The sequence below is a fragment of the Centroberyx gerrardi genome, chromosome 16 (genome assembly GCF_048128805.1).
Source record: "Centroberyx gerrardi isolate f3 chromosome 16, fCenGer3.hap1.cur.20231027, whole genome shotgun sequence".
NCBI lineage: Eukaryota > Metazoa > Chordata > Actinopteri > Beryciformes > Berycidae > Centroberyx > Centroberyx gerrardi.
The window spans coordinates 18797089-18818759 of NC_136012.1; the positions used below are offsets into that span (position 1 = coordinate 18797089).

The following is a 21671-nucleotide window of genomic DNA, read 5'->3' on the forward strand; positions in this document are numbered from 1 at the left end:
ACTCACAAAACGGACAAATACACAGGCACAGCCAGGGAGCCACCGCACATACACATACATTCCCAGGGACACACATTCACACAGGCACACACACTCACTCACTTCTCCCTCACACACACATACACATACACAGGGGAGCAAACAGTCTCTCTCTCTCTCTCTCTCTCTCTCTCTCCCTCTCTCTTTCTTGCTCGCTCAGCTGCTCTCCCTCTCTCTCTCTCTCTCCCCCTCTCCCTTTCTCTCCCTCTCTCTCCCTCCCATCCACACACACACACACACACACACACACACACACACACACACCACTACAGTATATCAGCGAGTGACTAGCGGAGAGCCAGAGGGGAGTGCAGAAATGAATGTGAAGATCCTGACGCTGGTGATTGTGCTCTTGGTGTCTCTGCTGTGTTCTGCCAGTGCTGGTGAGTACAGGAGCGGCCAGGCTTGTCGCTGGTTGTCTCCCTATGCTTTCTATTTCTCTCCTGTTCGCCTTGGGCTCGTACAGGCAGCTGTAGTTGATCAGTTACCCGGCATGGTTAGCCTTGTGTGGGCTCTAAAAGGCAGGAATATCAGCACCTGGCTGTGTACAGTACTGCACTGCAGTGGTTATACTGTCTGCTATTGTATTGCCAAGGGTTTTATGTTGAACTTGAAAGGGGCTACTGCTTATGCCTTAGATTTTTTTTTCTGCTCCCAGCTTCAGCTTGATGTAAGCAGAGGCTGTGACTTTGAGATAAAATATTTAGAGGCTTTTATTGATGGACATTTATGTGTGTGGAGTGTGGAGCTATTCCTGAGTGATAGAGGCTGGATCTATGGGTGACTGTTGTGGCTGTTATGAAATGTAGATATGCATGGCACATGTTCTGTAAGGTGGAGTGGCAAATGGAAGGATTCTGATGAATTTATGGTTTAATGTATACCATCTGGCTTAAGTGTTATATCATTATTATGTGATTGTGAATGTGCAGCGGGGCATTACAGCATTTATATATACATATATGGTTCCTGTGGTGATGATAATGAGGATTGTTATCGGTGTACATCGATGAGGGGAACACAGATCCCAGATGCATGGATGGTCTCCTGAGGGGCTCAATCTTGATGCCTTGTCACAGTAAATTTCCGTAAAGTGCTGCTGCGTCTCTGGAGCCATTGTGCTGGACTAGATATCAATTCCAGTGTGGATCTAATATCTCCATTTGAAAAAAAAAAAATTTACAACTTGGGACAATTACACAGGGGCAGGGCAGATTCTCGTTGATAGCTCATAGGAGTAAATGGATCCTGAGAAATGTGGCTGTGGGGTCAGTTTGTAGACCGATGGTCAGTCTGCAGATGTGATGCAGGTAACACTGTGGTGTGAAAAAACAACAGTTAGGCCTGTGTAAATGTCTAGACCCCTCTTGGGATTGTCACCTACCTATGAACTACAGCCTACAGCTGCTTGGAAGACACACAGACACTGTGTTTATGTTTGCTGTATGTGTAGACTATAAGACTGTAAGATGCTGTGAGATGCTATATAGACTATAAGATGCTGTATAGACTGTGTGGTTGTAAGATGCTGTGTAGTCTATATGTAAGATGCTTTATAGACTGTATGGTTGTAACATGCTGTTCAGACTACATGGTTGTAAGATGCTGTAGTCTATATGGTTGGAAGATGCTGTGTAGACTACATGTAAGATGTTGTATATTCTATGAGGTTGTAAGATGCTGTGTAGTCTATATGGTTATAAGATGCTGTGCAGACTAAATGGTTGTTAGATGCTGTAGTCTATATGGTTATAAGATGCTGTGCAGACTAAATGGTTGTTAGATGCTGTAGTCTATATGGTTATAAGATGCTGTGCAGACTAAATGGTTGTTAGATGCTGTAGTCTATATGGTTATAAGATGCTGTGCAGACTAAATGGTTGTTAGATGCTGTAGTCTATATGGTTATAAGATGCTGTGCAGACTAAATGGTTGTTAGATGCTGTAGTCTATATGGTTATAAGATGCTGTGCAGACTAAATGGTTATAAGATGCTGTAGTCTATATGGTTGTAAGATGCTGTGCAGACTAAATGGTTGTTAGATGCTGTAGTCTATATGGTTGTAAGATGCTGTGTAGACTAAATGGTTGTAAGATGCTGTCCACTCTGTGTATCGATCCATGGACACAGCACTCACAGTTCCCATGCTTCCCAGCACATTCGTTACGGCGACATGCTATTTTTGTCTGAGGCTCTCAGCACATGAGTAAATGGGAAGCAATTATCTTGCATCATGGTCGGTGTCGTTTTTCACGCCCTGCGTGTGGCTAAGCATGTTCCACGCCTGAGAGCCCACCGGGCTACACCAGTGACGGAGAAAACAAGGCTGCTGTGCCTCTGGCTTTCATGGGAGCTTATCCTTCTCAACATTGTTCAAGTCATGCTGCTTATGTGCTTCTCTGTTCCCTGGCTGCTACTGTAGTATCAGAGCTCCATTGACAGAGAGGGAGAGAGGAAGAGAGAGGGATGAAGGGAGTGAAAGAGAGGGAGAGATGCAAGTGTGTTGCGGCGGTGATGGGTGTGGGGAGGGATGCTACGGCTCTAGCTGGAGTGTGTCTGCGTAGCACAAGCCTCTGCTACAGTATGCGCTGTCGCGGGAAGGTGTCGGAAGAGGCTCTGCATGTAGGCAGTGGGTGTGAAGCCTTTCATCTTGAGACAAACGCTTTTCCAGTTCAGTGGGCTTTCTCTCTCAGGCATCTGTGTGTGTGTGTGTGTGTAGGTGTGTGTGTGTGAGAGAGAGGGAGAAAGAGAGAGAGAGAGACAGAGAGAAAGAGAGAGAGAGAGATAAACAGAGAGAGAGAGAGACAGAGAGAGAGAGCATGTGTGTGTGTAATTGCGGGAAGGTGTTCTGAAGCGATGAATATAGAATTGAATCTGTTAGACTGGCATAGGGTGGGGATGTATGTGTGTGTGTGCGTGTGTGTGTGTGAATGTGTGTGTGTGTATCTATGTATGTATATGTGTATCAGTTAGAACTCATAGTGCAACAGGCAATTCACTTCACCTATCTAATGCTACTTTCAATATTCATTCAGTACACTAAAAGAACTGTGGCCTTCTCTATGTAATATTAGCATCCTTTAGCAGCGCACTTCAATTACCCATCCTCGAAAAGCACTCTGCCTCGAGAGCGGGCTCCAGCTTTAGACATGTGGTATTCATAATTCATCCCGAGGCCGATCACTCTTCCTCCCTCTATAACTCTTAAGACCGGTATATAAACAGTCCTTATTCTCAAAAGAAGCGCGGCTGCTCAGGTCTGTCACAGCCTCTTAGAGATATCAAAGCTCCATTTTTCACAGCCGTGGAAACACCCTGCCAATCTTCACCTAGGGACGCACAGGACAAAAACAACACAGGCTGCTGGCTGAGACATACACACACACACGCATATACGCAGAAGGTGTGATTGTGCTGCCTGGTTGAACAGGTGAGGATGTTGTGAGTGTGAGGGGCGCACGAGGCTCAGATCACAGCCATTATCTGGGAGAGAAATTGTCTGCTTATAGGAAGGGGCGATATTTATGAGAGCTGTCAGCAGTGCTATTATTCCGTATTAAACTTTGATGTATTGTTGGGGCTGGCTGGACCGCGGCACCAGCATGCATAGCGAGCCTCACTCAGATGTTCAACCAAGTGTTACGGGTCAGGATACACCACAGAGCGGACGGATAAACACGACACCTAAAGGCACGCAACACCGCTTGAAAAAACACGTCCAGAGTAGGTCTGATTATTTTGTTAAACAACATCAGTAGATCTAAACTAGCAGCGAACAGGAAGCTTTAAATCATAATCCAGGTCTCTAGGCAGTAGCGTTGCCAAATGTAAAGGAGGTGTTTGTGTCCACGGACGTGATTATGGCGAGTTGGAGAGAACAAAAGCAGCCAAACTTTTCCAGATGTCCAGGCATAACATAATAACAGTGGGCAAACAGTTGTGTCGAAGGGGGAGCGGTGGAAAGGTTATTATGGGATTATGGAGAATCATTGAGCCTGTTTGTGAGGCACAGGAGCTCGTGAGCACCAGCTGGGGTTCTGTCAGACACACATACACACACACACACACACACACACACATACACACACACATACACACACACAGGGTCAGTGGTTGAGATCAGTTTTATGAGGAACCTGGATTTCCTCTTTACGCAGCATTACTAGAGAACAGAGCCAACAGGCTGCAGCATCCTTATGAGAGCTCATCTGCTGCAGACAGGACACACACACACACACACACACACACACACACACACACAGTAGGATTCACATTCCATAGGATGCGTTGTTTCTAAAGTGTGTAAAGAGTGATTTGTTAGCTGCTTGTCTCATGTTTAGCCTTTGTGTGTTTATATAGTAGCACTAGAAGCATGTTTTCATGATCCACAGTATGTATCCACATTAGTTTGGATTTATAATATGTGACTCAGTCTGGCTGTAGGCTTCATTGAGGAGATTTTAACAAGGCTTTGTGTGATAAACCACTTCACATCTGTATAATATCGCCCAACAGTGGGTTTCATGAATAGGGTCCACAATTGCTTTGGAGTGGGTGGGAGTTGGGGAAGAGATTTAGAGAAAAATCATAACTCATTTGGTAGGGATATAAGGCTAACCTTTGGGCTAACACTCCCTGGAGAGCTCAGCTGTTGAAGACTTTGGCATATGTGACTGCTGGGCTGGTGTAATGTAATTCAGAACCCTTTGAATGAATAAATCTACTCACTTAGATCTTCCCTTGAGAGCAGACGCAGTGAAGGGAAAAAAGGCAGAGGGAGTAAAAGACAGGCCAAGGGACAGAAAAATAAAAGGGAGGACAGGAAGAGAGGCTATCTGAGAGCTTAGAGGTTGTGTAAGCTTTCCACATTGAAGGAGCTCATAGACACCTCACAGCTGGTGGTCTAGCCCATCTTTCCAGCTTTCACATGTGGAAAAAATGTAGGGAATGGCACATGTTGGCTGTGAAGAAGAAGTCCATTCTGCTAAATTTGATTCTAGCTCCATTCTGGGACCTTGTGCGTTAGTCTGGCCCGGTCCAGGTTGTCCTATAAGAGCTGTGAGGGGAAAAACTGGGGGTTGGGGCACAGGGGGGCTGGGTTAGCCATCCTGCTTGTTAGCCAGACCTCATGCGAGCAGGAGACCCTATCCTCAGGCCCAGGGTGCGCCGACAACTTAATTAGTGCCAGATATTTTCAAAAGCTGTGCTTGTGTCCAATATTTAAGTGATTTATGACTCTCCATTTGAACGTTAAGTGTTACATTTATAGTGGTGGTCCGGACAGATCTGATTCCTGATCAAGATCTGAGTGGACATTTTTACTAACAAGACGCCAGACCACAGAATAAATATTCTGATCCTTTGGAATAAATGTGCTTTAATTGCTTTTCATGCTTGATTTGTGGAAACCTGGAATGGAAAAATATAACTTTTGTATATTGCTCTTGAGATGTCGTTTCACCACTCCATTTAGGAAAAACCCGTTTCTGATTCATATTGCTTTATGGCAGATATTCATCCTTCAGCAGCAACGCACCACTTTGGAGAATCAAATAAATATGAATGAGTGGTATTGTCCTACTTAATGTCAAAGCTCTATAGGCGCCATCGTGGATCGGTGAGATTTCATGTATGGCTGAAAGCGCCGCACAGCTGGCCCTTGTTAGACTGTTCTAAGCCGGACTAGGGATTTCATTGCTGTGAAGATGTCATCGTGGACTGGGGCTATGGATCGTGCAGAGGGACTTAGTAGAGTTTGGGAACATTTAGTGATGCCCCCACTGGGATCTTCCTAAACTCCAAGCCTTAGGCCACAGGAAATCCACGTCTCTCTTATTGTCAAAGACTTTTAAGCCGCGGTGCACCTTACATTCTTTCAAACCGGCATGCACCTCATGCTCTCGCCTTAAATGAAATGGAACGCATAAAAATGGAAATCATTAGATCTCTACCATCTTCCACACAACTGGGTCCCTTCTGTGACAACATAGAAATCATTCATTTATGAAATAATGCATTATTCATGACACAGGGAAGTTGCAATCGTTTTTTCTTTGATCACCAATGATATTTTCCCTGGGAGACTTTTTCACACACGCGAGTCTGGGCTCAGACATTGATCAGTCAAGTGTTCTGACTGATAGTGGAGATCTCTGTATGGTCTGCGTCCTGGTCCGGGACGAGGCCCCTCGCTGTGTCCCTCTGTCTGCTGAGGAGAGGGCCCCCTGCACTCAGGGCCCCTGAACATGAACAGATGTTTATGAAAGTGGAAGAGAAAAACAATAGATGGAATTCATAAACATGTATCTACATCAGGCAAACAGTTTATCCAAGCAGCTGATGAAAACCTCATGGACCACAGAGGACTAATAAACTCTAGCTTACCTGCAGCACCATACAGCTGAACCTGTCAGTAAAAATCTGTACAGATTTTATTGCTTCGCTATATACAAGTGAACAAATTGCATATTAGGTTTTATGGTGTTATAACATTTACCCAAAGGTGCTTCTTTTCTGCACTACATATGCTGAGTGTTACATAAAATCATTGCACCTAAGCTGGGAATTTGATATGTATTGATTTCTTTTTTTTTAATAAGCGCAGGTCTCAGCAAATGATGTTACCTTGTGTGAGTTAATCTAGCTGCTTGAGCTTGAAGTGTGGCATAATAATTGTTTTGTATCTTCTAGTTTGGTTGAGAAGGAAGCTAGTCTGATGCAATGTTGATGCTATTTTTCTTTAAGAGTATATGCTATGGGGAGAGGCAGTGGTCCCCTCAGGCATTAAAAGCTGCAGTGAACCCTACGCAGTGACGTATCTCTCTCTTTCTCTTTCTCTCTCTCTTTCTCTCTCTCTCTCTCCCACATCACAAATGGGAGAAGGCATGCAGGTTCACAGCATGGGGGGGAGTGATGACACAAGAGAGGGAGGGGCTGTGTTTCACATCTGATTAGCGTGCCCATGGAAACGGATGGTTGGAGGATCCCTTTGCCCTTGACATGCTATCTCTGGAGATTAGGGCAACGGTTGGTAGCCTTACCTACCTACCTGCCATGCGCATAGTTTTAGCCCACTGCTGTTAACTGAAATAGCTGGGTCTGCAACACTAGCACCTATCATGTTCCTGCCCGCAATCATCTTTGACACAGCAGGTTGTCAGTTCTGGATGCAAGTTGTGAAGAAATCTCCCCTTAGAGTGTTTTTTTGTGTTGGTTCTCTGACCAATGTTCAATAGGCTCCAACCTACAGTAACCTCCTAGCCACAGTTTCACCCCTTCCACAGAAGTGGGACTGTGAATAAACCAACAGGCAGTCAAGTAGTGAGGGGAGTCAGTGGCTTCATTAGCTGGCTCAATGCTGCTGCCGGCCCTTTGAACTCACAGCGCTCTGATCATAGCAGAGCAGGCAGTCTCACACCTCATCATTACATACACTCTCTAATTCAGGAGCATGTATAGTTCCGCACTTCACAGCCTTCACAGGCGGCTGACTGACTCAAAGGGACATCTGCAGAAACCCAGAAACTAGTGGGCTGCACAATTTGTTTTTAATTTGTTCTGAACCTTCAGCTAGAGTGGGGCTTGGTTTCCGAGCAGGGTTGACAAGGGGTTAAGTTTAAAAGCCGCGGTAATGGGACCAACTTTTCATGCACTTTGGTTTCCTCGTTGGAGTTTGCATAGACAAAGCCAGCCTTCAGTTCAGCCACAAGCCTAGCATTATCACAGTACAACAATGCTGCATATCAAACAGGGCCCAACAGCAATGAAACAAAGTGCTCACAACCAAAACAAACCCCCTGAGAGGAACACTCAAAGGCCAAGGGCAATGGCCCGGGGAAGGGGTTAAAAACATCACAGACACAGTCAGAGGGCTCATCATGAATTCAGAGTTTGTGCACTGAAATTTGTAAATTGGGAACCTGGTCCATTTCAACTGACAATGTCATTCTTTTTGCTCCTAACTGAGCGCCTTTCACGGTGGCTGCCATGGTAACGTGGTCTGAAAGTCGGCAAGCAATCGGTACCAGTTTCTGCCAAGGCCCAGACTTACTGGTAGGCATGCGATAAGCAGCACTCCCGACACTAAATGTTGGATTGTGAAAGCCGAACAACAAGGGACTGCCTCCTTGCTTAGGCACCGTTCCATATGTGAAGGAGGCTAACAATGAATGTGCGGGGAGGCTATCAGACAGACAGCTAGCAAATCCCCAGTACGATGCTGTAGCGCTGCAGGGGCTTATTCGAGGTTAAGAGAATGTGTTGGCTTGTTCTGGCACAATTAACACATCTCATCCTCGCCTAAATAATCCCGATCCCCTTACGTGCTTATGTAGTAGGAAGCATCTCTTCCCGTGACATGTGTCTGTCTGGCTGTGTGAGTTAGCATGTCTGTGGTAATGGCATGCAATAGAGGGATTCATTAGCTAAAGCTACTCCTCTCCTTTTAGTGAATGAAGGAGGGAGGCACACGATGGAGACAGCAGGCTTGCTCCTCCGACGTCATGGTAATAACCATGGCTACACACACCAGGGTATTTATTCTTCCTCTCTCCCACAAACACAAATACTGTTTTGTGTTACCCATAAGGATTACACATTTATATAATAAGATACAACTAGCTCTATAAGCAAACTCTAATCCCTTATATATATACAAATAATGCTAAATCTTTATATTACATGTACACCAAATACTGCAATGGGAATCATTTGTTTATATCTGCAATATCCTTCATTAGAGTGGAGCATCTTGTTATGGAATATTGTAGTAATAATAGTGTTCAAGGCATTTTTAATAAGACGTGTGATTGTGAAAAGAGGGCACATTGTGCTGTTAGCTGTAATTGGGTCTCTGGCTTAGTGCGATCTCAACTGAGAAGGAATCTCACTCTGAGTAGATAAAAGTCATTATCACATCCCATCACCTGTGACAGGAGGTACTTAGCCATCGCCAGGATCAATTATGAGTTTTGTGATGACCCAGGAAGAAGTGGAATCACACTGTGGGCACAGTGAACTACCTCCTCTCCTCTCCTCTCCTCATCTCCTCTCCTCTCCTCTCCTGCCAGTACCCCATTTCTATTGTATGACAGCTGCTTGTTTACACATCTGTACAAACTGTGGTGAGCAAGACTGCAGGAGTAGAGGTGCCACAGAAGTGATGTTAAGACAGGAAAATAAAAAAAAACAGAAGAGAAATTAAATGTTTTGGAAATGCTCAGCCAACCGTGAAAGTGGATCAATGAGATTGCGCACAATTGATTCATAATCAGTGTGACTGAAAGTGATGAGCAAGACCGATAAACAAACAGATAAGATTCAACAGGACAGCAAATCAATTTGCGGTGACACACAGAAAATTAAACGCAGCAAGCATTCAATTTTGGTGGCCATGCTTGACTGTGCATGTTTATATTGCATCAATTTGTAAACCGTGAGCATGGCTCCTCTCACTTGTTGCTATAGTTAGCCTCACAGACTGGTATAGTTTAATCTCTTTTTCCTAGTGGCAGGAAAAGCACCATGCCCTGCCTACATTTACAAGTGCAGACATTTGTTATGTGGTTCTTTTGGCAGCCTATACACACAAACCAGCTTTACAACTATCAATAAGCAGCTCTAGCCCATTTGCCATGCTCTCTGTGTTTCTGTATTGACGTGGCACCTCTCTTGCAGCACTGTGATATACAGTTTGCTCATGCCAGCCATGAGGGCAGTTGATGAACTTGGCATCAGACCAGAGGACACACATTTCTCTTCTGTGACTGGACAGACAAGCGCTGGAAGATGTATAACTCTCCAGGCCTCGGTGATGGGCTGCTGGGGAATCGACAGCGATAAGCTGTCAGTATTTCTCTTTCGGCTGGGCCGGGATAAGATAGAGAGCCAGCCATACGAAAAAGACAACATAACAGATATCACCTTAGGAGGGTGGTGAAACTAGGGCGGGGAATTAGGGAGCAGCCGACCAGCCATTCATCATTAGTCTGGAGACTGGCCAGTTTGTGACACTGTCAACTATTCTCTCCTCTCCCCTCCCACCCTCACGCAGGCAAGCAGCAATAGTGGCAATAACCAGGCATTCCTGAAATTCCCCCTTTATTAAAGTTTAATTAGGGAATTACCAGCTGGGGGAAGAAATGTTGGGATTTGGTGGAGTGACGGTAAAGCCAGAGCTTTACCGTCAGAGGTCATCAAAAGAAGAGATAAGGTGGTTGATATTGTGAGACATCTTACCCTGCCATTTCACTGTTTTACTAGCTGAACATAAACATGGGAATCTCTCATGGGAAAAGATCAAATGGGATGCTACAGAGGCTGGATCCAATTTCAGAGCAATAAGATATCTGAGATATCTTTGTTTATGGAGATGAAACGTGCATTATCCAATGATAACCCTACTATGGTAACAATCAAAAGGTCTTATCCAGTTGCAGTGGAAGCTGCCACATCCAATCTCTATATATTTGACTACAGATGGCTAGAGATACAAAGCTGTTGTTATATGTCATGTCTCTCACACCATGATGCTTTCCCTACTGGCCGTAAGAGTTAATCTATAACTGCCAGTGTTATCACTGGGGCCTAGCTTATTTTTAGCAGCTTTCATTACACTTTCTATCCTGTAGCCAGATTGGATGGGTTGAGATTTGTCAGGAGAATCACGAGATGTTCTCCCTTCAAACCCCAGTGCTGAGCAGTAGCTGACAGCTTGCCATGGCAGGAGACATCTAAATTGTCTCATTATGGACCTGGGTTATGACAGCCTGAGCCACCCAGAGAGGAAGAGCAGATGAGTTGTGTTCAGCCAAGGTACAATTACTTTACCATCTTGCATTGCAGTGTGTGTATGTGTGTGTGTGTGTGTGTGTGTGTCTGTGTGTGTCTGTGTGCATTTGCGAGCATGTGTTTGTAGCACCTGTAAAAGCAGCCTGTCACTCAAACATCAGCTGTGGTAGGGGGTTCAGTAGCATGGTTATACTGTAGGTATCAGTCTCAGACGTAACATGGTGAGAACTACGGCCTCCTGCCCTGTGCCAAAGTGCTGAGGGTGTTTCAGGGACCAAGGGAGGAAGGCCCCCCATAAAATGGAGCTTCTGTTAGCCTCAAAATCTGCTCAAACATAGAGTGTTTTTTTTCACTGAACCCCCTAGATTAGAAAGAAATGAGCTGAATGCCTTCAGTATGTGTAAACTTCCCTTATTCATTCTGTATCTGGAACAATAACAAGAGGATAATGTGCAGATTAGTGCGCCTAGGGGCAAAGATGGGCTTTAGATGCGGAAATATGCAACAGAGACTTTCCCTGCTGCAAATGAATTAGCCCAGTGTTCGCCCACAAATATAGTGTGTAATGTGCTCGCGGAAGAAGATTAGTGTGGAAATGGAACTTGAGATGTCTGGCATTTCAGGGATATGCATTGAAAACATTCAACATGCTGTCTAGCTCAGTCATTCAATTCACTATTGTTTAAACCTTGGAAACTGGAAACCCAGCTCTTTTCCCTGTTCCCATTCCTGTGGAGGTTGTTCTTTGGAAATATTCAATATGCCAAAGTTGAGGGTCATTGATTGTGCTAGGGAAGCCTGCAGAGACGTTTGCCTTCCCTCTAATGACTTGAACATTTTGAATTCTGCGCAGGAAGAAAGCTGCCCTCCATTCAAATGAATTGATCTTGCCTGTCAGAGAAGCAAGCATGAGCAGTAGACAGGTCCTAGACACTGTTTTAAAGGTTTCTATTAGGCCACATTCCTGCTGTTCATAGCCTGTCCTTGTTCATACAACACCCTGCAAGTGTCCCCATTCTAGCACAATTGTCATACACTGAATGCTGAAAATAATCTGAAGGGGCACGGGAAGCAAGGATGTCTCCATAAATCTGGTCAATTAAGGGAAACTAGCATCTTCACTGCTTTGGAAACTGTTCAACTGCAGCCTTCAGTATACTTGCTCCTTTTCCTCACCTCTGTGGTAGACTGGGTGAGATATCTTGAGAAGGGTGCTTGCCCAGGAGCTCATAAACCCAAGGAAAGCCTCTAGAGAATCCTAAAAATGGTGCCAGTGTCTCTCGGGGGAGGAGACTGGAATGTCATGACCCCATGTGAGTGATGTCAATCAGCTTTTCGACAGGAAATACCTAATGGGAATTCTTATTTACTCTTGAGAAACGGTGTTCATTCGGCTCTGAGGCAATCCTTCTTCTTAGGGAATGCAGAAGGGACCTTTTGTACAGAACACAATGTTGATTTCAGAAAAGCAAGGAAGATACACTGTCAGTAACAACAACATACAGCTGTATTTCGCTAACTGAAAATACTCCCATCCCATTGTACTCGCATTGTACATCAAAATTGTTCATTAAAATTGTAAATTGATTGAAAGTAATACCTACAACTATTTTACTGACAATTGGTTACAAGAAATTTCCACCCATGAGATATTCAATCTCTTTGACATGCCCATATGAAAAGCCTTGCCGTGATTTTACTGAAATTTTATGGGACTAAAGAATTGGATGTAGTGTGAAAGATCACCCACGTTAAATATCCCATTACACATAAAGATATGCTGCAAAAAATGTGATCTCCCAGAGGTTTGTAATAGGTTGAAAGGTTATAGAGACACTGAAGTGGACCAAACCATTTGGAAGAGAGGGGCTTAAAGGGATCAGGCCACACTTATTGAGAGATGACTGAGAACATCTGGGATCACTCTCTAGCACATGGGTGCACGTGCTCACACACAAACACACACTCACACCCCTAAAACATTCACACACATACGCCACACATTCTGTGGGAGACACACCACTATTCAGCTCATCTCTAATCCTGGATCAAACATAGGAGGCTATGGGATGCACCTCCACAAGGTTTGGTGGTGTGCAGCGTTTGTAATCTTGAAGGAGAGTGACAGAGACATGAGACACAAGGGTTTGGGTTTCTTGCTTAGCTATAGCTAGATCTGCCGTGCTTTGGTTCCACCACATTGACTTGATGAACTACGACGCTGGGTGGGCTAAAAGAGGCCCACACACACACTCTCTCACACACTTATCTATACATGTCTCTTGTTTCCTCATCCATTACCCCTGTGATCCCTCTTCAGATCTCACCACACATTTTGCCCGGACACTGATGGAGTTGGCTCACAATCAAAATGTGATACTCTGGGTGAGAGTAGGCTGTGTGAAATGGTATTTACTGGAGAGGCCATTTTTGGGCTGTCTAATTGGGACTCTCCTCTCTGTGTGTGTCCTCCAGGTCCCATGGCCTCCACGGAGCATGGCAGAGAGCTGGAAGAGGCGGCTACGGTGAGAAAGCTGGTCCAGCAGAATCCGGCAAGGGGTGGTCAGACCCACAGACCAGCCGGCTGGAAGAGGAGACGCCCACGGCCCCGTCTTTCCCACAAGGGGCCCATGCCGTTCTAGAACAAGGTGAGTTTCTAACAGTCAGCTCGTTAGGTTTTGTTGACAAAGCACACCAACAAAACAATTAGTGTTGTAACAGTACAATAACAAAGCTGTCAATGTCACAGAGTAAATGATTTCAAGCTGCAATCCACCAGCCCCTGATCAACATCATTTGAATATCTTTGCTGCGTTTGCCTTTTTGGCCAACTTGTGCTGATACTGTTCTGTCAGGTCAGAGCTACATGTCTCTCCAGAGAATATTTTCACATCTGAGAAACAGCATTTCCCTTTGTCTTCGATCATAACTGCTGACTGATGTGGTAATACAGCAGTGTATTCCACATTTCTAAGAGGGATGATGTTGAGTCCAACAGTCCTAAAATACTTTCTTGGCAGAATCAGTTAGGATGTTTCAGACAGCCAGTGGAAAACTCAAACTGTTACAGGAAGACCGGAAAATCTGTTAATGACCGTCATGGCCACAATTTAAACTCAACCCCAACACAAGGATGTTATTGTTGGCACAGAAAAAAAGAGTATGTCTTAACAGATTATTGGACTTTAGCCTACTAGCTTGCATGCCTTCATAGTATTGCAGAAGCTGTTTTTAAGGCTACGTAATTTATTTCCTCACAGAGGGAGATAGTTATACTTAGAAACCTAACCTTTGAGTCAATGTAGCTAGAGTAAACCCTTTTCTTTCGATCTGATAAAGTCAATTAAAACTCTCTACCAAAGATAATACTTAGTAGGGTTGAGTTTCTTAGCTGCACCACTGAAGTGTAACTTTCCCATGAAAGAATATTTAACTTGCTGTCAAGACAAACAAGGCTTTGTGTGAAACTTCTTTCATCCTTTAATCAGAGAAAATATTTTACTTATCACCTTTTGACAGTCCTAACGGTCTGAAATTTTCTATACTGTAGCAAAACAAACTCTAATTTAATTTAGTAAAAATAGATCAGGCTTTATAGAGAAAATACATAATACAGCCCATGAGCAATAGGGTCAAGTACCGAAGCAGAAATAAACTCAAGACAAATCAGGGCTTCTTTCTATGCACTTGTTGGGCTTGCTAATGTTAGCATGTTTCTGTGAATGGAGGGCAACAGCAGTACAATAATGTCCATGAATTAAGAAGCACAGGACCCATTCACACGTCTCCCCCAGACCCTGAGAGAGACAGGGAAACTCGACAGGACACAATATCCCTGCAGGAGGTGCCGACCATACAAGGCTAGCCTGCAGAGGGCCGCCATAAATTAACCCCGTAGTGAGAGGAGGCTGTAGCCGGACAAACAGACGTGTCATTCCCTTAAGGCATGGTTAATCAGTTTTAGGGGAAAGGAGATGAAAGCCATAGAAGTTGGGAAGCTCCATTCTCTAAAGCAGTCAGATAGGTTTTACAATGTATAGCGAATTATGGATCATTATTGGGGGTTTTTTTTACTTTTGTATTTTTGGAGGGGGTGAGAATTCTTTTGAACTCACTCCGACTTCCCATAGAGGACTTTAGAGGAAGCCGCACAAAGGTGAAAACAAAGAGCAAGGCTCAAGCGAGGGCATTCTGCACTTGAAGGGCAACACTGGACTTCCAACTTTCCATGCTCTGCCAATAAACTGTGAGCATTCTCTCTACGCGTTGAGCGGTCAATGCCTGTTTTCAGCGCCACAATGTTGGCCACACAATAAGGGAAGCTTCAGGAAGTTGTGGAGCTCTATAAAAGAGAACGGCTCAGTGACTCACAATGCTGTCTCCGCAAACACCACTTAAATCACAACAAGACGAAGATTTCCTTTTTTGTTCGCTCCCCTCTCCGGCTCCTCTCATGCCTTGCTAAGTTCATAGTTCACTTCGTTCAAGGATTTCCTTTTTCCCAAATTCCACAGCCGTGCCAATTTGCTCCACCTGACCAGCATGCCAATCAAGCCATCCATTTGCACTGGTTGAGGGATAATGGTGCTGTCCTCCACTGAATGATCCAATGAGTCAAAACATGAAACTTCTTCACAATTCATTCCCAGTTCCTCCTCCTTGCCCCAGCAGAATGCAATCTGACTGCAGGAATTAACTCTTCACAAGACCCGATATCTAGCAGCAATCCATCCGACAAGCCACTCTGAGAACACATCAACTTGAAAGGCTCTGTCCTTCCTCATGTGTCCTCCTTTCTTCCTCAGTTTCAACTGATGATGGGAAAAAAACGCCTTCGGAAACAGCTGGAGCAGCACGTTGTTCCACTCAAACGCAAAGATCTATGATCAAAGCTAGAGTTCAGTGGAGACGCTGAGCTGAGGACTAGCGAGATCTCTATGAGACAGACAGACTGTATGCGGATATGTCATTATTGGCCTAAACTTAATTACAGTGCTGTATAAATAGAGATTAAGAACGCTGATAGACTTGACAGTGTCCATCCACCGCCCCTATCCTCCCCCTTGCATCTAGCGCCATCACCCCATTTCAGTGTCAAAGGCAGCTCATCTATTATTCACCAAGACACCTAAGAGAAACGAGGGAATGAGTTTGACTTTTCATCATTACACATTCCAGATGTGAGGGAATCCTAAAAGAAAGACGGTAACCCAGGTCATCCTCTTAAGCGTCTTGAGTAGACTCAGATCCGAATGTGCTATTACAACTCTGGGATCTAAACCATGCCAGTGACAGTCTAAAAGAAAGCAGGATATTACAGATTTGAAGCCACAGGCAACTTCTGAAGACCCCTTGAGACCCTCGGTGTGAGAAAGCTTGGTAAACGAGTCTTCAAAAGAGTTTTCCATCAAAACAATGTAGAGCAGGTCTGCAGCTCCTCCCATACTCTCACTCTTTGATGCAAGCATAAGCCTTGCTTGAAGGGGCTGCTATACTGAGATCATACTGTGGAGCTAAACAATATACAGACAAACAATACAAACTCAGTGGAGATTAGATATGCATCGGTTCTCTGGCATGACATGGCCACAGAAATATGCCATTGAAACAAGAGTAGGCTCTTATCAATGAATGGACCTTGTTGTCATGCAACAAAGCTTACTGCACTACTCATCTGAAATCTCGGTAAATTATCACAGGACAGGAGAAGATAAAAGGCGAGGGAAGATAAAAGATTGTCTCATTGACAAGAACTGATCCAGTGCCCCGAGCACAGGATAATGTCGGGCTTCTGTTCCACAGCGAGACATACAATTGTTTTTCTTACTCCCTGCTGCACATTTCTATCAAAGCCCGTAAAATCTGCTCCTTACATGTCTGGGATAACCTTTTCTTCATTGTTTTCCGGTCTAACGTTGCCTTGTTCAAGTGAAAGATAACACATAGCACCATGAAAGCTCTAGCCCAGATTCCCTGAAGGCACCCTTATTGGAGAGGAAATTGAAATGTCTGCATGACTCATAAAATGTTTTCAGGGAACAACCAAGGCCTGATGGCACTTTTCAATGTTTTTTTTTTTTTGTTGTTTTGTTTTGCAGGCACTGCTTTGAGCGCCCTCCCCCAGGTTCTGATTTCTATGCTCTTCCTTTGCCTTGGGGGGCCTTGCAACGAAGGGCCTACGCTTGCCCAGCCTGAAGAGTGATGTCCATAGCACCTGCTGGTTCTTCAAGCAACTCTGTCCACAAAAAAATCAGGACAAGCCGCTCACCCTCAGCTCTAAGTGGAATTGGGGGCAGGGAAGGGGGGTGGGGGGTATTGAGCCCGAGCTACCAGATTCTATTTCTCTGTCTCTCTCTTTCTCTCTCTCTCACTCCCTCACTACTTATCTATCTTCTCCCAAGTGTTTCTCCCCCCCCCCCTATCATTTGCTTAATAGAGCCCAATCACAGCCATCTCCCTGAGTGTCTCACACACTTTGCATGACATGTGGTGGAGAGGGAGCCCGGTCAAAACAATCTGAGTCTTAAAGCATCTGTCACTTCTCCATGGTGTGGTATTCCCATCTCTCAGATCCAAGGTTATTGCAGCCGCTAATTCCATTGCTGTGTAGCTACTTCTAGCTTTTACTAGTGGGAGAGGGTGCTGATCATGTGGAAAGGCAGTGGCAGTTTTCAAAAAGTTGACAGCATCAGCTAATATTCAGTTCGCTCATGATACTATTACCTGTCTGCTGCAAAAATGAATCCAAGGTTTTCCTTTTCAAATGGAACAGCATTACATTTTTAATGACATTATCACCATCGCTTAATTACCATTGTTAATGGTGCTTTTTGTACTTCCTGATTACAGTACGTCCACATGTGAAGTAAAGTAGAATTGGACTGAAAAAGAGAGCACATATTGTCAAAACTATCTGCTTTAAGTGACAGAATCATTCCTTCATTTAGGGGAATCTTTAATCCAAAGCTATTTTGGTGTTTCTGAACTCATTAACACCTTGGGGTTTAACGATACGCTCAAGGTTACTGTCACAGTGTCCCACCTTGGATGAGTCCTTTGACCCCAGTTCCCAATCCCATTCCCAATCCCAATCCTGTCCCCAATCCCCCAGCCTTCTCACCACACTGCTGCTCTGCGCAGCTGCTCTACACGACTGTTAACTGGCAGGGGCAGTCTGCTCCAACGACAGGCCGCCTTGCCTTTTAATGAAGTGCCAAATAATAACCTTCTCCACAATGCTGCCAGGAATGAAAGAACGAAAGGAAGGGAGAAATGAGAAACACATTACCTCTTGTTTGAAGTCTTGATACACTGACACATTATGCATTATAAATTTCTGCAAAAGAGAAACAAATCCCATGTAAGACAAAGGTAGCGAGGAGGACAGTTAAATTAGACCAAAAACAGTTTGAGAAGCAAACATCTGTCAGCTCAGTAAATATGCCACCATGTTCAGCCTACCACTAGTGCTCTAGTCGTCTTACTGTTTAGCATAAGGCTGGTTCGACCCTTTGACCGAGATCTTTCACTGACGGAATGCTATGCCTTTCCATCATACTGGAATATATTACTGTTTATGTTTTTGTTTTTTTCTAAGTTTAATTAGTAGTTTTATTTCTTTTTTTCTCAGGGTGCTGTGATAGAAGCCTGTACCAGAGCAGTCTATTTTGCGCATTTATTTAACAATAAACACGAAACATACAGTACATTTATAGCTTATATAAGCATATTTTCATATACTGTATCTTTACTCTCCCTCTATGTATACACCAATATAGCCATGTATCCAGATTCAGTCCTTGCTAGTCATGACTCGATCCCTGTGTTGGGTACAGTTGCCTTCCTAGCCTGCCCTTACACAGCACAGGTGGTCGTGGCTTTGATCATTACGCTCATTAAATCCCATGGTTAATCTTTCTCAGATGGATCTCCCCAAGGCTGGCTGGGGCCACTTACAGTCTGAGCTCATTGTCAAATTGGCTTAGATTGAAACCACACCCTTCCCCCTTTTCCAACCCCCGAACCCCTGCTGATTTCAGTGTGTAACCATGTAACATATTAGAACTGATACCTGTAGAGCAGCCGCCATCCAATCTCCGGTTTTGTATTAGGTGTGTGGAGCAATATCCAACACTTGTTTTCAGTGGGCCTTTAAGTGAAAATCTGATTTCAACTACAGCACATTCCACCACGACCCAATCAGCAAACACCCTTATTCAAATCAGTTTTGACCAAATAAGCAACTGGCGGGTTAACCTAGATTTCCAATATCTTTTCCCTCTTGCCATGTCTCATGCAAATATTATAATAAAATGCAGAGTCTTCTCAGTCCCAGCATGAGAAGCTTTTATTAAGAGAGCATCTAAAATCACAGTGGTAATCCACCCAGCCAAGCTCACCTTGATTAAAAATGTATTAAATCCTAGGGCACTGTGAAGAGTAATAATTTCAGTTCCACCATTATTATTTCATACCCTCTCAGACAGAGATGTAGATTTCATTAATGCTCCTCGGGAATGAGACAGCTTTGCTCAGGGTGTCTCATGTATTATTGGGGAAGATAGTAGGAGGATATGAGCTGGGGATGGAAGTTCTGAGCTGCAGGAGTTGGGATGCTGGAGTCGGCTGGGTCATGACAAGGGGTTCAAATCAATATTTCCCCCATCTCAGAAGTTATTGTTAGGGAGCCGAGCAACGTCTGTATCCGCACTGTTCTTCATGAATGTATCCTCACCATCTGCACCAGCCATGCTGCCCTTTCAGAGACCAGAGCAAACCAATGTTTATGTAGAGTACCATTTGAATCTTGGTCTGGTTATCGGTCGAATCCAAAAAACAAAGCCAAATATCCCATGATCCAAAGCCTCCAATATCAACTAGTCCCAACAATAGACGTGGCTTTGCTCCAAGACTTCTCTGTATGGGTTCGCAAGGCTGCACTTTTGCAATTCCATTATGCTGCTGGAAAAATAAACCCTGAAAACAAGTCTCTTGGTATGGAATGGTTTTCCAGTGTATTGTGACAATTTTTTTGTCTGATTCTTGTCTAGCTGGTTGTCCAAAGCTTACTTTTTGAATACAGTGTGAAAAGCTGTATCTTTTGTGGATGTAACAAAATAGAAAAGTAGTCTGCAGCACAATATGTCGTGGACACGTGAAAGCTTTCAGGCATTCTTTTCTTGTAGATCACAGCCCACAGCCCTCCCCTGCACATCAGGTTAATGGGCCTTGTGGTGTGGAAGGACAAGCACGTCCAGGCTCAAACTGAAATGGTAAACCAATACATTATGCTCGGGGAGCAAAACCATTTTCCTTAATGGTCTTTTCCAGCAAGGCTTACACAAGAGAAACGATTCCTATCCTCTCATTGTTTCCTCTCCAGTTCCTCTTCTCTGTGACCATCACAAGGCCTGAGTAATGTTCCTATGCACTTGTTAGCATGTTTTCCTGGTAGAAAATGTTTGTTCTGAGAACTTACCCCTTTGTGTTTAGTTTTTTTTTTTTTTCTTTTTTTTTTGTCCAAATGCATTTGGCTGGGAGTGTGTAAGGAGTGGGGATGAGCAGAGAGATGGATTTGTGTTACTGGTGGAGACGAGAATAAGCTAGCAGCTGGTTAGTGTGCAGATAGCAGGTTATAAAATATTAGCTTAGCCACTGGTCGCTGTTTCCCACTAGCTGTAGACAGTAACACCCCCAAAAAAATCACTGAAAACCACAAGGTTCTTAATTTTTGATATTACTGTCGTAGCCTACTATTCTCTCAGTTCTCTGCCAGATAAAATTCCTTTCAAAATAAACACGAACCAAAAAAAAAAAATCACTCATTGAGGACACAGAAAAAGAGTTGGCATGCAACACATTCCATGATTTACCTTGTGAATCTCTAAGCCCATCATACTGTATCATGTCGGCCTTCAGAGTGGGTGTCTGCAGGATCAAGTGGCTGATATTCAATCCAATGCATTCACACATTTCCACCGGCCGGGCAATCCAAAGGATAACTAGATTTTATCTCCCGTGGGAAATGAGTATGATCTGTCATTATCTTGCAGCCTCAAAATGAGACTTCCCATACCCAGAATAGAACAGGCCCCTCCTCCCTTGATTGCGACACATTCTCCACCTATATAACCACTGTGTCCAACATCAATACCCTTCAGAACAGATTGAGGAGAATTGCAGTCTGTAGGCTTACACGCCATTGCAACAGTGTTATAGGTCTCAAGCAGAAACCATTTGAAAGACAATGTATTACTCCTGAAACTCTTATATTCTGTTTATGGTGTGTGCTCATATTACTCACCAGGCCAAATGTACAGTCCCTGTCTCTGTTTTGATGTTGAACTGGGCAAAAATAAATGAAATAAATAAATAAATAAATAAAACAAGTGTATCAGAAATGGTTGAAATACTGTGTACATATTTGAACTTTTGGTTTCTAATTTATAAAAGATAAGCTTTAGCTCTTGGAGTACTTATTTTATTTTTTCCTTTCATGCGTAGCTTTGTGTTTTTATTTTCTATTTCTGTAAAGTGTGTAAATATATCTTTATGATAATAAGTAATATTAAAAATCTTATTTTAAGAAAACATTGTGTCGTGTCATTTTTTTTGTTGTAAATCTACATTCTAGCCATAGCAGTCATTATCAAGATACTGAATAACAGATGCAAGTTAATACATAACTGTTATAAGAGAAAGAAATGTAAGGTTGAGATTCAGGGATACTGCACTTGGAGAGGCATTTGTCAGTGGAGTGACGCAGCCTAGTAACATCAACAAGCTGGCTCACTATTGTTCGATTCAAATTGGGTCTAATCAGAAAAAAAAATAAGCCCCCTCA

General features: G+C 43.8%; 1 protein-coding gene across 1 annotated transcript; it reads left to right on the forward strand.

The window, feature by feature from the left end:
* Positions 1-208: 208 nt before the first annotated feature.
* Positions 209-21418, forward strand: apln (apelin). The gene is made up of 3 exons (XM_071916143.2): positions 209-422; positions 13304-13476; positions 16927-21418. The coding sequence occupies exons 1-2, from the start codon at positions 356-358 to the stop codon at positions 13468-13470; spliced, it is 234 nt and encodes a 77-aa protein (XP_071772244.1). The 5' UTR covers positions 209-355; the 3' UTR covers positions 13471-13476; positions 16927-21418.
* Positions 21419-21671: the final 253 nt, after the last annotated feature.

Coding starts and splice junctions, on each gene's coding strand:
- apln (XM_071916143.2), top strand. CDS start 356: ATGAATGTGAAGATCCTGACGCTGGTGATTGTGCTCTTGGTGTCTCTG. Junction 423..13,303: donor GCTGTGTTCTGCCAGTGCTG/GTGAGTACAGGA, acceptor TGTGTCCTCCAG/GTCCCATGGCCTCCACGGAG.